Here is a 16,731-nt window from a genome sequence, read left to right on the forward strand (position 1 = left end):
CATCCAGGTGATCACATGTCACTCCAAGAAAAATATGGTTAGCTAAATAGCTTTAGCATACAGATATCATGGAGCCTGCCTTAGATAGCCTGAGTGATGTGATGGACAGCTCTGACTTTGCTGAGGTAGAGGACAAGCTTTTAGATTTTGACAAAGAAAAACAACCTTACAGTTGGAACCTTACAAACAAAGTTTAACAACCGAACAGGGAGTTTAACAACCAAACACAGAGTTTAACAACCAATTGGCTGGACCCCTAAAGTGGCTGTTTGTGCTTCTGCAAGGCAGGAAAGACCAGGGGCACGTTCAATCGAAAAGCATTTCGCTATGTTTTGCTAGAGTTTCTGTGTGGAACAATACAGTGTGTTGCAGCAGGCTTTGAGGCGTGTCTGCTCCCGTCTGGTGGGTAACCCAAATCAATAATGACCTAGGCCTGTCCTATAAACCTGGAACGACCTTCTCAGATGCCATAGGAGCAAACCATAACTGCGTCAGTCGTTCCAAGGTGCAACTTGGTGTTCAACACGCCACTGTTTCTGTTTTCTCAGAGGTGAATGTGACCCTGGTGCCTCTGTGTTCTGTGTGTGGAGGCCGAACTGATGCTGGCGTGGAGGTAGCCTGACGGACACTCCCCCTGACATTCACCACTGAATGGAGCCCTTTGAAAAATCAGACCAACTGTGTGATTCCCCTTAAAGTAGCCTCTGCTTCTGACAGCGCTTCAATGTTTGTATTACATTTCCCTGCACACGCACAGCGTGAAAGCGTAATATGCTGCCGTTCCGTATTATAATTCCCGCAGTGAAGCATCTCTGTCTGTGGAATGACCCTCGTAGGCATGATGCTCTCTGAGGGTGTTGTTCTGCAGTGCTTAGACCTCCCATGCTGACAGTGCTTACTGAAGTGCAGTACTGGGAAGCAGGGTCTCCACTGCAAACCCTACCCGACACAATAACTGACATAAGTGGCTGTTTTTTGCCACACAACCACGACGGGGCCCACTTTAATTATTATAAAATGTGGACGCGAATGAAATCGGCAAATGCTTAGGGCCCTTCAGTGCTAGGCCTGGTACTGCTGCCCTGGTGGTGCAATTAATCCAGGTAGCGACTTGGATCTTTAAGACACAGTTTACAAATGTTCCAGTTTCCAGTATACGCATATGCCACTAAGAACTGTGCAATTCCTCACACATCAGAGCACACATGCTAGAGTGTGATTACAGCTGAGAGTGGCAATAGCAGAATTTGTACTTGGATCCAGAGGTGGTGACAGAAATATCCACACCTCCTGATTTCTACTCATGCAGTGTGATTGGGCCCCAACTTCCCCAACTTTGACTCTGCAGTTAAATACCTTCTAAATGGTAAATGGCAAATAAAGTCCTAAAACTTGATGAAGTGAACTCAGTACAACAGAAAATGTGCAAACTTCTTCTATACTTTCTAGCACCACTGTAACTGTGCTTAATTAGGCTTCAGTGACGGTGGGCATCTGAGAAAGGATCACACTGTGTTATTGAACACCATTGTTGCGCTGAAGGTCATTATGAAATGTCTTTGAAGAAGCCCTTTAGGTCTTGCCTAGGAAGAGGAGAACTTTGGGCCCCATTCATTGGGTAATTAAACGCATTTCATGGAGGGTGTCTTAAGTGTTCTACACGTGCACTTGCAAAGCCGGGATTCTCACCTCAAAACTCATCTCTTCAGGCTGCACCTTTCCCTCCCTACCTCACTGCTATAATTAGCTTTGTGTATGCTCAAGGTTATAATTACACTTGTGTTTCATTATTTTAGTATTCGGGGTATTCTAGCTGCCAACTGTGGTATGCTAGTTGGAAAGTTGATTTACTCTGGAAGGGTTCAAGTTGTATCTATGTGATCACTCTAGGACTTGGCTAGAAACTGTACTTCTCTCTCGGGTCTTCAGCACACTTGTCCCTGGTTGTGATTTGCACTTTATTGTACATAAGAGCGTCTGCCAAATGATTGTAATGTAATGTAATGATTCAGTAAGTGGTTCTGGATGCCTGTTTTCATTACTTAACATTGCCTAACCGTGACAGAATACCAGAGGAAGGATCTCTCTCTTTAAGTCGAGTTTTCTTGAGACGCCCCTCTCGTGTCAGTCAAAGTGGGGAGATATACAGCCAGAAAATCGTTTTCAGAGTAAGCATCTTGATGAATCTCTGTTGGGGAATTTGGTTTTCCACATCGATCTCCGAGGGCTGCCCTGCTGCTTGGTATTTTCCAAATTTAGCAGAAACATGTTTTTATAGAGCTGCCCGGCCAGACGCCTCATTTTATGATCAGTGCGCTATTTCATGTACCTCAGTATCGCTGAGAAGCCACCTGTTATTAAGAGAAAGGGAATATGAGAAGAGACTGCACGTCTGCTTTGATTCGAAGCAACGGGAGAGCTGTTTACTGCCTTCGGTACCAAGCGTGACGTGCTAAAACTGAAGAAAGTTCAGTTAAAAAAAATATTTCACAAGTAGAAAATATTAGCTGTTTTAAGTTAATGTTTGGTTGACAAGTGAAACTGTCTTATTCCATTTGCAAAGCTTGAAATTAGTCGAACTGTCTTTTTTTCCTTTTTTAGGGAAAAAGTTAACAAGAAATATGATTTTAAGTCACAGTGTAAATGACACAGTGACTTTTCAGTAAGCTCTGTTCCTGTAAACGAGAGTGACTTTGCAGTAAGCTTTGTTCCTGTAAACCTGCTGTAAATGGCAGTGACTTTGCAGTAACCTCCGTTCCTGTAAACATGCTGTAAATGACACAGTGACTTGCTTGTTGTCTGACTGCCTTCCCACCCAGACCACAGTGAGTTAATCTTTCCTTTGTTTGGGCAAGACTGAGCAGATTAATCACATCCTGCAGTATAAAGCATCTGACGTGAGACGTTAAATCCTGTCCTGATGCATGAACTGGCCGGAAATCAAGCCCTGATTCCAGCTCCAATTATTCATTAGTCCATCTTAGCGTTGTCACAGCAACCGGGAGCTGACCTTTGGAAACTTCTCCTGTGAGACCGCAGGAAGCCATCCCTGTGCATGTCTTCTACTCCATGAAAGCTGTGACGGCTGCTCTTCAATAATGTTTAACATCCGGGTAATTAGGCTGGACCCTCAGGATATCTGATACTCTCCCTACCTCCTCTTATATAGGTGAGACACAGCAGCCATTTTGTGCCATAACACTCACCAACCTTGAGCGATGTCAAAGTCGAGTGGGAGGGAGTTATTTGGCCAGCCAAGCAGTAACCCCAATAACTGTCTACTATCCCATCCAAAAGGAGATGAGATGGTGATCTGTGTTTATGAGGCAGAGCAATGTTGCTCCTGATGACGTGGGTCTCGCTCTCCCTGCAGGGCGTTGGGCTCTCTGTCCATGGGCAGTTTTGTGTGGCGACTGAGAAGACCCTGTTTGCCATGCCAGAGACCGGCATCGGTAAGTATACTCTCCATGCCTGCTTTCTGTTTGACGCCCATGAGGTCACGGCCTCTACTGTGCGTTGGTACCTATACACATTTACAGTGCTGAGTTCGTAGAACTACAGATCCCATGATGCACTTTCTCCAGGAAGCAAAACCAGTAGCGAACAGATGGAATGGGAACAGCCATAAAAGCATTGGCTGAACCTTTAAGGGTTATTTAAATTCATGGTATTTTATCACAATAAGCTGTATTCTGCTGCTATTGTGAATGTGGTTGTATCATATTGACCACATATTTTACCACATGCCCGAATGATTTTGTGAAGTTGGCGTAGTTGAAGAGACATGCACAGATAGAGCTTGGACAGGAATGTTTCTGTCATATCTGTTAGCGCTCCAGCTGATTCAGTCCTGAGCTTTCACAGATGAGTAGAGGGCTCTACATTTCCTGAAATAAGGGACCAGATCCTTCTTATACTGTTTGGGAATTAACTGCATTCCCGTAGCAGAAGTGTGACTGTTGGTGGTTGATTCTGGAGCCTCACATTTTAAAGGGGAGGTAGTCAATGATTATCTGAATGTTTGGGAAATATCAACATTTGGCTGGAAAACTTTCTTTCCTTATTTCTGATAAATGTCTAGCATGCACTAAAACTGAGAGGGAATGAGGTAATTAGTTTACGTGTGAGAATGTGCATGACCGGATATGTGCATCATCGATATGTGGGGCGACATGGCTCAGGCAGTAAGAGCCCCACATAAATCCCCCGCCCGGGCTGTGTCGAAGTGTCCCTGAGCAAGACACCTAACCCCTAATTGCTCCTGACGAGCTGGTCGGTGCCTTGCATGGCAGCCAATTGCCGTTTGTTGTGTGAGTGTTTGTATGAATGGGTGAATGAGAAGCATCAATTGTACAGCACTTTCGCTATATAAATGCCTACCATTTACCATTTGCATCACGCTTTCTGAGAGTGGTGCTTCATCAGAGCTGTGTAGCACCGTTATAAGGCATATGTTGGTGAGTGCAAATTGGCATGTGGTGTGTTTCAAATGAAATGTCATGGGCATTTATTAATTTTACTTTTATTTAACCAGGAATTTTTGAGATAAATAAATATTTTTCAAGGGTTGACATGGCCAAGATAGTAGCTGCTAAATGCAATGCACATTCCATCCAAACCAAACATACAACAGCACAATAACATGTAGAAAAGAGCACTAAGCCAGTTCATTCAAACCCAGTGAATGCCATGCGAGACAATGTAGAACAGTTACACTCTTCATTATAAACAATAGATTTAAAATTACCTTTTTTTTACCTTAAATGTTTTTATTTTATTTTCTACATTAATGTATACGTTATTGTTTGCAAGCTCAGGGTGCTGATTAAGAAAAGGCTGATGTCTGAAAATACCTTGGGAAGGTTAGAAAGTGCTCACTAAGTGGATGTAGATGATAAATGCACGTATTGACAGAAATGAGCATAGAGAGCAGGAGGGCAGTATTCAGTAATGATTTATTGATAATAATATAATAATGCTGCTGCTTTTGAGGTTGACAGGGTCCCTGGAGGACTGTTAAAGGAAAGCGTTACTAATGCTGGTTTGAAATTCATTTGGGTAGCCCATCTCAGCTCTTAACCCAAATCTAATATTCTCTCCTCAGTGTGAGACCGCATATGTAGAGTTGGCCCCCTAATTAGCCTGAGAGGTAACACGCACATCCTCGAGAGCAAGCAGTGAGACAGGTTATCAGCAGTGGGACAGGTTATCAGCAGTGGGACAGGTCATCAGCAGTGGGACAGGTCATCAGCAGTGGGACAGGTCATCAGCAGCGGGACAGGTCATCAGCAGTGAGACAGGTTATTAGCAGTGAGACAGGTCATCAGCAGTGGGACAGGTCATCAGCAGCGGGACAGGTCATCAGCAGTGGGACAGTGAGACAGCTTATCAGCAGCGAGACAGGTTATCAGCAGCGAGACAGGTTATTAGCAGTGAGACAGGTTATCAGCAGCGAGACAGGTTATCAGCAGTGGGACAGTGAGACAGGTTATCAGCAGCGAGACAGGTTGTCAGCAGCGAGACAGGTTATCAGCAGCGGGACAGGTTATCAGCAGTGGGACAGTGAGACAGGTTGTCAGCAGTGGGACAGGTTATCAGCAGTGGGACAGGTTGTCAGCAGAGGGACAGGTTATCAGCAGCGAGACAGGTTATCAGCAGCGAGACAGGTTATCAGCAGTGGGACAGTGAGACAGGTTGTCAGCAGTGAAACAGTGAGACAGGTTGTCAGCAGTGAGACACGTTATCAGCAGTGGGACAGGTCATCAGCAGCGGGACAGGTCATCAGCAGCGAGACAGGTTATCAGCAGCGAGACAGGTTATTAGCAGTGAGACAGGTTATCAGCAGCGAGACAGGTTATCAGCAGCGAGACAGGTTATCAGCAGCGAGACAGGTTATCAGCAGGGAGACAGGTCATCAGCAGTGGGACAGTGAGACAGCTTATCAGCAGCGAGACAGCTTATCAGCAGCGAGACAGCTTATCAGCAGCGAGACAGGTTATCAGCAGCGAGACAGGTTATCAGCAGTGAGACAGGTTATCAGCAGCGAGACAGGTTATCAGCAGTGGGACAGGTTATTAGCAGTGAGACAGGTTGTCAGCAGTGAGACAGGTTATCAGCAGCGAGACAGGTTATCAGCAGTGGGACAGGTTATTAGCAGTGAGACAGGTTGTCAGCAGTGAGACAGGTTATCAGCAGCGGGACAGGTTATCAGCAGTGGGACAGTGAGACAGGTTATCAGCAGTGGGACATTGAGACAGGTTATCAGCAGTGGGACAGTGAGACAGGTTATTAGCAGCGAGACAGGTTATCAGCAGTGGGACAGCGAGACAGGTTATTAGCAGTGAGACGGTTGTCAGCAGAGGGACAGTGAGACAGGTTATCAGCAGTGGGACAGTGAGACAGGTTGTCAGCAGCGAGACAGGTTATCAGCAGTGGGACAGTGAGACAGGTTATCAGCAGCGAGACAGGTTGTCAGCAGAGGGACAGGGTATCATCAGTGGGACAGGGGCTCGTTTCACGAAAGCGATTCGCGAGGATTTTCACTGGCAGATCGCAATATCTTATCAAAACAGGTTTCACAATAATTTGTCGCATAAACCTGCGACGACTGCATACCTCTCGCAATTATGGTTTTCCTCTGATAATGCAGATAGGCTGCATAGATAAACTCCAGAAAGAATACAATTTATTCTAAGATCTGCAACCTAAAGTGGTAGGTACACTTCAATTATTTTACTTCATTTAAATACAAACAGGCCACATTTATCACGTCAAACAAATGCATTTACATGCAATGCCATGGTTATGAACACAATGCTGAAAGGAAACCCACCATTCAAACTTAAAGGTACACTAGGTAAGATTGTTGTGTTAAAACATTGTTACAAGACCATTGTAAATCCCTTCCTATTATTGAAAAAGGCTCACTGACATGTTGACTCAACCTCTGCCTGTGTCTATAGTCCTTAAATTGGGGTTTCAAATTGTACATTTGTCGAGCCTACCGCTGTACAAAAATTCAAGCTCATTGGTTGAAAATTGATTCTAACTGCCACAGCCAATTGGCGCTTTTATTGCTTATTATCCTAGCGAAGACTACATACAGTGCATCCGGAAAGTATTCACAGCGCTTCACTTTTCCCACATTTTGTTATGTTTAGGCTGTGAATACTTATGTACGTGTGATTTCTTAGTTTTTTATTTTTAATAAATTTGCAAAAATCTCAAATAAACTTTTTTCACGTTGTCATTATGGGGTATTGTGTGTAGAATTTGGAGGAAAAAAATGAATTTAATCAATTTTGGAATAAGGCTGTAACATAACAAAATGTGGAAAAAGTGAAGCACTGTGAATACTTTCCGGATGCACTGTATCTAGTTATACCAGTTAGCTATCGGTAGCAACAAGCAAATTAGCTACAGTTAGCTTGACAAATTTACAAATATCCACTTACGATAAAATATAGGCAATATGAACACAGTAGCGATGCCTAGTCCTGTGATATTTATGAATTTGAGAAGCTAACTAGTAATAGCTAATTTGCTTGTTGTTACTGATAGCGAACTGGTATTGTTTTCTTACTAGATAAGCAATAGTATCCAGAGTTTCAGTGATCGCTTGTCTGGAGTGCAATTTGGGCAGCTACACATTCCTTTTATCTCTTTACAGATTCAAACCTTTATTTCTCTCAAACTGTTACAGTTGCATCATTTGTGGTAGACTATCATATCTTTGTTATATAACCAGCTAGTGATATAGCCAAATAGCTTGCTCATAATATAGTTGGTTAATTAAAATGAAAACTTAATATAAATAGTCTTGTATAGCACACCAAAGTCAAGATTTCATAAAGTCACGTGTTCAGCGAACATTTTCTTACTAGAACACTACGAAAAGACGGCAGGCTCTGTTGCGTTTGTCACTGTCAGCTTTCCAATACAGTGCAGGAGAACACTAAACTGTATAATAACGATTTATATCACGCATTATATTCATAGACTGTGGGAAGCATAAACAGTGTTGTGGTTGTCTGTTGTTGCAATTCCTCTCTTGACCGTTAGGAGTCCGAAATTACCTATTGTACCTTTAAATAAATGAAAAAAAAAATAGACAGCAGAATGGAGTCTTCCATCAGTAATGTGCCAAATAAATAAAGATTGGTTTAGAAAAATAATAATAATAACAACAACAAAAAAAACCATTGGTTGCTTATTAATGTGTACGTTTATGTTGTTCATGCAAGCATCTTTAGAGATTCAACTTAATTCAGTTATCCGAGCCCATCACTGTCAAGTGAAATTCCGCACTACTTTGGTAGTTTACATATTCCCATCAATGCACTAACTGAGACCGCACACATGGCTGTGTGTGGCTACCACTCTGTAAAAATCGCTATCACAAAAGTCGTAGCCTATCTGATGCAACTTACAGCGTATGCTATTACATGTTGCGCTTAAATAAACTAGCAGCACACACAACAGTTAGATTTGAGGCAACTGTGATTTGGATCACCGCTTAGTCACAGGTGATGTTGTTAATGGATGGTGTCTAGGTGACAGTGCTACGTTTAATTTTGATATTACAAATAACAAAACACCTAACGTTACTATAAAGTGGAGGCTGTGATATTAAGTGTACCAGGTAATATTTAAAATAAAACAAACCATTAACATGACATTTTTATTTTACAACGTAGCTAAATATTTTTATCTGATGCAAGATTAATGCACGCTTTGGAAACCATTTCTCGGCGTCTGGCACCCATGACCCATGGGCAGCCCACTTTGCTGAGGAGCGCTGGATGCAACATGCGTTTGAGGCTTGCAATTGCGATTTCTTTGTGAAACGCAAAAAAAGGTGCTGGAGAAATTGTGCTTGGACGTCGCAACTTTCGTGAAACCAGCCCCAGGTTAGCAGCAGCTAGACACAGCAGGCCGTATGCAGGAAGTGAGCCTCAAATCAATGGCCAAAGCATTTTCATTGGTCGCTGTAGCATTACGCTTCATGTCTGAAGCCTTTTGATTGGTCGCTGTAACATTATGCTTCATGCCAAAGTCTTTTCATTGGTTGTTGTATCATTATTCTTCATGGCGAAGCATTTTCATTGGTTGCTGTAGCATTATGCTTCACGTCTGAAGCCTTTTGATTGGTCGCAGTAGCGTTATGCTTCATGCTCAAAGTCTTATGATTGGTTGGTGTAGCATTATGCTTCATGGCCGAAGCATTTTCATTGGTTGCTGTAGCATTTTGATTGCTCGCTGTAGTGTTGTTCTTCATGGCTGAAGCCTTTTGATTGGTCGCTGTAGCGTTGCGCTTCATGGCTGAAACCTTTTCATTGGTTGCAGTAGTATTATGCCGCTATTAACGAGAGAATGTCCTGAGATCTGTGTACATCACCCTGCTCCCATACCCGTCCATTCACAATGGGGTACCTTGGTAACATGCTTTTGGGATCAATTCACATTTTAGCTTGTGAGACATTCATTTATAAGTGCGTACTGTTTTACTTTGAATACAGTTAGCGGTTGCACAAACCATGATGTTCAGCTGAATTCCTCTGCGTTTAGCGTTACCAGGATGAAGCATGTGCAGTTCAACACAGTGGAAAAGAGCACAGCATTCCTGGATAGTTAGCCGGCAGTGTCTTCATCTCTGAGGCATTAAATAGGGCCGTCTGCGGCTGATCTTTTTATGTGGAAACGGCCCGGAGCCGGCCCGGGGCACGCCAACACGTCAGGGAAGTATGCGGTCCATTTGGGCGGCGCACATATCAGGAGCACAGGAATGATCGCCACGCGCTCGCCGCAAATCAAAGCTGCAGCAATGGGACCGCTTCCCCTCACGGGCGCCACGCGCTCCCCTTTCACACAGCCCCATCTGCCGGGGAGCGCCCCAGCGTCGGCTGCCCTTACTCTGCAGGACTGAGGCTCAGGACTGTGTGTTTGCTTATGAACACCAGAGTCAGACATGCTTCTGATTCTGGGAAAGTATAATATAATGTATTGGCAAAGGTATCACATTCAGACATTTTCATTTTTAAATATGCCAATTTCAGATATATGAAAAATATATATAAAAAAAATGTATATATATATTTAATACAATCCCCTCCAAAAGTATTGGAACAGCAAGTTCTATTCTTTTGTTTTTGCAATATGCTGAATACATTTGGGATTGCGATAAAAAGATGAACACGAGACAGAATTCAGAATTTCAGCTTTTATTTCCTGGTATTTACACCTTGATGTGTTAAACTACTTTGAACATAGCACCTTTGGTATCAGACCACACAATTTCTAGGTGAGTAAAAGTATTGGAACACTTAACATTTGGTAGCATATCCTGCAATATCATATATATGTGCTTGCAATAACTGCATTAAACCTGCAATCCATTGACATCACCAAACAGTTGCATTCTTCTTTTGTGATGCTTTTTAAAGCTTTTACTGCAGCCTCTTTCAGTTGTTGTTTGTTTAAGGGGGGTTTTCCCTTCAATCTCCTCTTCAGGAGGTGAAATGCATGCTCAGTTGGGTTAAGGTCTGGTGATTGACTTGGCCAGTCTAAAACCTTTCACATTTTCTCCCTAGTGAAGCCCTTTGTTGTGTGCAGAGTGTTTTTGGTAATTGTCTTGCTGCATGATGAAGTTCCTCCAATGCTTGTGCAATGACTCTGATCAATTTCCCCTCTTTTCTAAGCTTCAAAATGGCTTGCTGTTCTCTGAAAGACATTTCTCTGGTCTTCATGTTGGTTTATCTTTTCTAACACAAATGCAGTCTTCACAGGCAAAGCCCAAGGCTAAAACCAAGATTAGATATTCATAACTATTTATTGTTTAACCAATCAATCTAACAGCACACATCTGGGCCACGAGAAACACCTGTCAGTCACATGATCCGATACTTATGCTCACCTAAAAATTGGGTGGTCTGATACAAAAGGTGATATGTTCTAAGTTGTTTAACAAATCTTGATAAAAATGCCAGGAAATAAAAGCTGAAATTCGGATATGTCATCTCATGTCTATCTTTTGACCTCTTCAGTGTATAGCAAAAACAAAGTAATTGATTGTTCCAGTACTTTTGGTATGGACTGTATATTTGTTTCTCCCGAATAATATTTCCATTGGAGAAACAACCCTTGAAGTGATCCATCCATACTGTGTCAGCATAATTGGAAGTGGAATCTAGTCCCACCCCCTAATTCCCATAGAATCGATTCATATCCAAAGAGTTTTAGTATCACTTGTAGGACGACCTGAAAATAAGATTCTGATGATGTTGATAGGTCAGGCTCATAAGGAAGTCATGGCATGCAAAGGATATGCGACCAAGTATAAAAAATGACAGTTTAATCTATGATTATGTTAAAATATTTGATTGTATGATTATGTAAGTCCAATTATTTTTGAGCCCCTAAAATTGGGGCGACTATGTACAAAAAGGGCTGTAATTCCTAAACCTTTCACCTGATTTAGATGTAAATAACCTCATATTCATTATTTACTTCCAACTCCAATATCCTGTGACAGCTAAAATAGCAATAAATATTTTTGGACCTGACTGTATAAATCCTCAATTCCTCTCGTCATGATGCCCTGGCAGAGTAGTGAGGTGTCCTCAGTAATGATTCATCATCTGTGGGGGGGCCAGGGCCTGTCCAGGAATATCTCTCCCCCAGTCACACCCCCTCAATGTGACCCGCAGTAGTCCTGAATGATCGGCTATGTCCGACCCCTATTTCCCTCCCCCTTGGCTCTCTTCCCAGGCAGGGCTTGGTTCCTGACATTTGTGTAACTTTCACCAATTTCCCCCGGAAAAGTCAAACACAAGGAGCGCAAACTATTTTATCTGCTCCCTCATTTCAAGCCTGGGTTTGCCCATAACTTTGCGGAGATGTCATGGGAGTTGTCTTTAGAGAGGTGACTGAGGTGGTTTCTGTGCTTCGCAGTGTGCCACAGCCACATTCTGATATCTGTAAACGGCCGTTTTCAGACCTTTTTAATTGGTTCTCTCGCTGGTCCTGCTGTTTCCAGTGTTACATAACCAGTTTACCGGTGAACTCAGTTAATTCCCAAAGAGAATTCAGTTTTACTCAGGGTCACCAGTTGCAAATAATATTGAAGTATGATACATAATAATGCAATACCCCAGTTCTCGCACATCTGTCTCAGGTAAGCAGTGGGAAATGTCACATATTTGAGATATGGGTCTGTCTGAGTCTAGAGGAAAGGCAGTTTGTTTATGGTGCTGTAGACGTGGACTCTTTCATGCAGCCAGTGTGTCCGGGGACCGTTTATCTCCCCTGTCTGGCTCCTCCGTTCCTCAGCCTGGAGATTAAGGGATAACATTTTCTCTCCTTAAATGGTCTTCCCTTGGAACTGAGCGAACGGTAGCATTGTGCCTGTGATCTGTGTTTTCAGCAAAGGATCAGGTCAGAGAATCGCATCTCTGCTGTGATCCCATCCAGTGTTTGTCCTGCAGGATAATCGGATATGTAGATTGGTTAGTTATTTGGCTGACACTTTTATCCAAAGCGACTTGATTAGACTAAGCAGGAGACAATCCTCCTTGGAGCAATGTGAGCCCAACAGCTGCACAGATCTTATCATGGCTACAGTGGGGATTGTACCAAACTTCAGGAATGGTCTCAGCTGTTACGTATTGTGTGCGTAAATGAAAGCACACTGTTGTAAAGCATGTTTTGTGCTTATTATTCCTTGAATGTATATTTTATTTAGATTTTGTGTGGCCAGATTATTTTAATATGCCAATTGAATATTATAAGTTTTCATATCATGTAAAAATGCAACAGGATTAAAAATGAATATTTTCTATAAATAGGGTGTAGCCTACAAATCATTGCTTAGGCTGTCGTTTATGCATAACATGTATACTTTATTATAAGATTTGGGGCATGGCGTAGCCTTCTTCGGAAAGCACATCTTCAAAGATAAAAGAGACAACGTACATTAAGGGCGAGTTCATGTTCAAGTTCAAGTTCATTCCGATACGATGTGAACGCAGCATTAGGCTTCTTTGCTATGGCTGACCTCTCTTTACATTACATTTACTGCTGTATAAGAAGATTTGAATCATAATCACATAAACACTTTGTTTGATGCTTGTGACACCTTCCAGCTCTTTGCTTGGACAGGGAGGCTATTGCTGTTACCCTTCGGTGGGATTCCAGATAGCGACATCTCTGCTATAATTTTCCAATGCGTTCTTCCAGCCCACGGTACTTTCCTTCCCTCAGTGAAGCCTGGAAGGCAGAAGCTTGTAGAACTAGTGAACTAACCACGACGGGTTTAGCAAACTAGCTCAGTAACATAGATACAGATACATTTCATAAAAATACATTAAAGAAAAGCTGCCTGTGAAGTAGCTGGTTCCTCAGTGGTGGAATGACTTGCCTACCACTGTCAGGACAGCAGAATCCCTCCCCCTATTTCAACGCAGACTCAAAACCCACCTTTTCAAACTCTACCTTAGTCCTCCCTCCTGATTTCCCCCGCCCCTCCTTTCTGATATCCCTATCCTTGTCTAACCCCCCCCCAAAAAAAAAGAAAAAGAATTTGCTCTTATGATGACGACTATGTTTAGAACAGCATTCCATGTGTATTTTCCTAGTTCTGGATGTGATGCTTTGACTTATGGTAGAACCTATGCACTTGTAAGTCACTTTGGATTAAAAGCGTCTGCCAAATGACAAAAATGTAAATGTAAATGTAATAATATGTAGCTACACATAATCTGTGGTTGGTGGAGCTGAAACTGCTGTCTTCCAGGCTTCAGGGTGGCAAGGAAAGTGCCACCCTTTTTGCCTCCCGTTTAATGTCAAACCGTTTTCTTTTTACCTGTTGCATAGTGCGTGTTGCTTGACTGTTTTCACCAGCAAGGCTATATTGCCAGGCTTTAGTCTTCCCTAGCTCTGACAATTCACTACTTTCACTACAGAATAAAATGTGTTTGGCTTCAATCTCAATCTTCAATCTCTGCTTCAGAGAAGTTCAGAGAGATCTCTTTAAATAGCTGAATGCACATGGATTTCCGAAGATATTGATGAATGAGGCCCACTGAGCCTGTGTGCTTTATCAGTGCTCTGTCCTCCTCCATCAGTGTTGTGTCCTCTGCCCTCCATCAGTGCTGTGTCCTCCTCCCTCCATCAGTGCTGTGTCCTCCTCCCTCCATCAGTGCTGTGTCCTCCTCCCTCCCTCCATTAGTGCTGTGTCCTCCGCCCTCCCTCCATCAGTGTTGTGTCCTCCTCCCTCCATCAGTGTTGTGTCCTCCCTCCCTCCATCAGTGTTGTGTCCTCCCTCCCTCCATCAGTACTGTGTCCTCCGCCCTCCCTCCATCAGTGCTGTGTCCTCCTCCCTCCCTCCCTCCATCAGTGTTGTGTCCTCCTCCCTCCATCAGTGCTGTGTCCTCCCTCCCTCCCTCCCTCCATCAGTGCTGTGTCCTCCCTCCCTCCCTCCCTCCATCAGTGTTGTGTCCTCCTCCCTCCATCAGTGCTGTGTCCTCCTCCCTCCCTCCATCAGTGCTGTGTCCTCCCTCCCTCCATCAGTGCTGTGTCCTCCTCCCTCCATCAGTACTGTGTCCTCCCTCCCTCCATCAGTGCTGTGTCCTCCTCCCTCCATCAGTGTTGTGTCCTCCTCCCTCCATCAGTGCTGTGTCCTCCTCCCTCCATCAGTGCTGTGTCCTCCCTCCCTCCATCAGTACTGTGTCCTCCTCCCTCCATCAGTGATGTGTCCTCCTCCCTCCATCAGTGCTGTGTCCTCCGCCCTCCCTCCATCAGTGTTGTGTCCTCCTCCCTCCCTCCATCAGTGCTGTGTCCTCCTCCCTCCATCAGTGCTGTGTCCTCCTCCCTCCATCAGTGCTGTGTCCTCCGCCCTCCATCAGTGCTGTGTCCTCCGCCCTCCGCTGGACCTCCAGAGACTCCATATTCTTACATTTCACTCAGCAGGCTGCCAGCACAGACACGTTTTAGGACTGAACATATTTTCCACACAGTGGTTATCATCACATGGAACTGTCCTTCACAGTGATCTACCGGGCTTGAACTCTTATTAACAATGGCTCCATGGAACATTTAAAGTGATCGTGTTTTTTACTTTTTTTCTTGAAAGGGCCAGTTTCACAGATGCCGAATAAGCATAATCCAAGACTGAATGCATTTTTTTATGCAGATTCTCCATACAAAACTCAAAGTTTAGTTTAGAACTAAGCTCAATCTGTGTCTGTGAAACCAACCACGACATACAGTATCTAACCTGTCCTTGAAAAGGGGCTCCCCATTGGATTCTTCGGGGCTCGTGGTGGGGGTAGTTCCCTGCTAAAAATGGAGTGGCTTGGTTTCTCTATTGTCCCCGTTCTAGAAAAAGGTTTATGTAGAGATGTATTGTTGTTTCTGGAATTTCAGAAAATTGTTTATTATTATAATTGTTTATATTATAAATCCATGGTTAAAATTGTTCTGCTACTGGCTTTAGTGCATTTTGTTGTCCTCTCATCTTCCTCCTCTCTGAGCTCCTTGTCTCAGTTTTATTCCTTGTTCCTGTCTCCTGTTTTCCGCAGGTCTATTTCCTGACGTGGGCGGGGGTTACTTCCTGCCCAGACTGCAGGGAAAGCTGGGCCTGTTCCTGGCTCTGACGGGCTTTCGGCTGAAGGGGCGGGACTTGCAGAGAGCAGGCGTGGCCAGTCACTTTGTGGACTCGGAGAAGGTGGGCGGAGCCTGAGAGGAGTGCTGACTCAGCGCATGGCAAGCCAGCTCCTGGGGTCTGCCCAGCAGAGGCCGGCCACGTTTTGGCAGAGCACCCTTCCCATGATCCTCCAGTGCCGCAGTGGTGACATTGTGACTGCGAGGGCGGTGGTTCAGGAGTAGGATAACTGAACCCGGTTATAGATGCAGGATAACTGAACCCGGTTATAGATGCAGGATAACTGAACCCGGTTATAGATGCAGGATAACTGAGCCCGGTTATAGATGCAGGATAACTGAACCCGGTTATAGATGCAGGATAACTGAACCCGGTTATAGATGCAGGATAACTGAGCCCGGTTATAGATGCAGGATAACTCAACCCGGTTAGAGATGCAGGATAACTGAGCCCGGTTATAGATGCAGGATAACTGAACCCGGTTATAGATGCAGGATAACTGAACCCGGTTATAGATCCAGGATAACTCAACCCGGTTAGAGATGCAGGATAACTGAGCCCGGTTATAGATTCAGGATAACTGAACCCGGTTATAGATGCAGGATAACTGAACCCGGTTATAGATCCAGGATAACTGAACCCGGTTATAGATGCAGGATAACTGAGCCCGGTTATAGATGCAGGATAACTGAACCCGGTTATAGATGCAGGATAACTGAACCCAGTTATAGATGCAGGATAACTGAACCCAGTTATAGATGCAGGATAACTGAACCCGGTTATAGATGCAGGATAACTGAACCCGGTTATAGATGCAGGATAACTGAGCCCGGTTATAGATGCAGGATAACTGAACCCAGTTATAGATGCAGGATAACTGAACCCGGTTATAGATGCAGGATAACTGAACCCGGTTATAGATGCAGGATAACTGAACCCAGTTATAGATGCAGGATAACTGAACCCGGTTATAGATGTAGGATAACTGAACCCAGTTATAGATGCAGGATAACTGAACCCGGTTATAGATGCAGGATAACTGAGCCCGGTTATAGATGCAGGATAACTGAACC

At 43.9% G+C, this 16,731-nt stretch overlaps 1 protein-coding gene across 1 annotated transcript in view; it reads left to right on the top strand.

Moving 5' to 3' along the window:
• hibch (3-hydroxyisobutyryl-CoA hydrolase) overlaps nucleotides 1-16,731 on the top strand; it is a 37,576-nt gene that overhangs the window by 8,150 nt on the left and 12,695 nt on the right. The window contains exons 7-8 of the mRNA XM_061226306.1: nucleotides 3,374-3,452; nucleotides 15,576-15,721. Of these exons, the coding sequence (XP_061082290.1) occupies nucleotides 3,374-3,452; nucleotides 15,576-15,721 (225 nt within the window). The remainder of the gene's footprint in view (nucleotides 1-3,373; nucleotides 3,453-15,575; nucleotides 15,722-16,731) is intronic.

The sequence above is a fragment of the Conger conger genome, chromosome 17, assembly GCF_963514075.1.
Source record: "Conger conger chromosome 17, fConCon1.1, whole genome shotgun sequence".
NCBI lineage: Eukaryota > Metazoa > Chordata > Actinopteri > Anguilliformes > Congridae > Conger > Conger conger.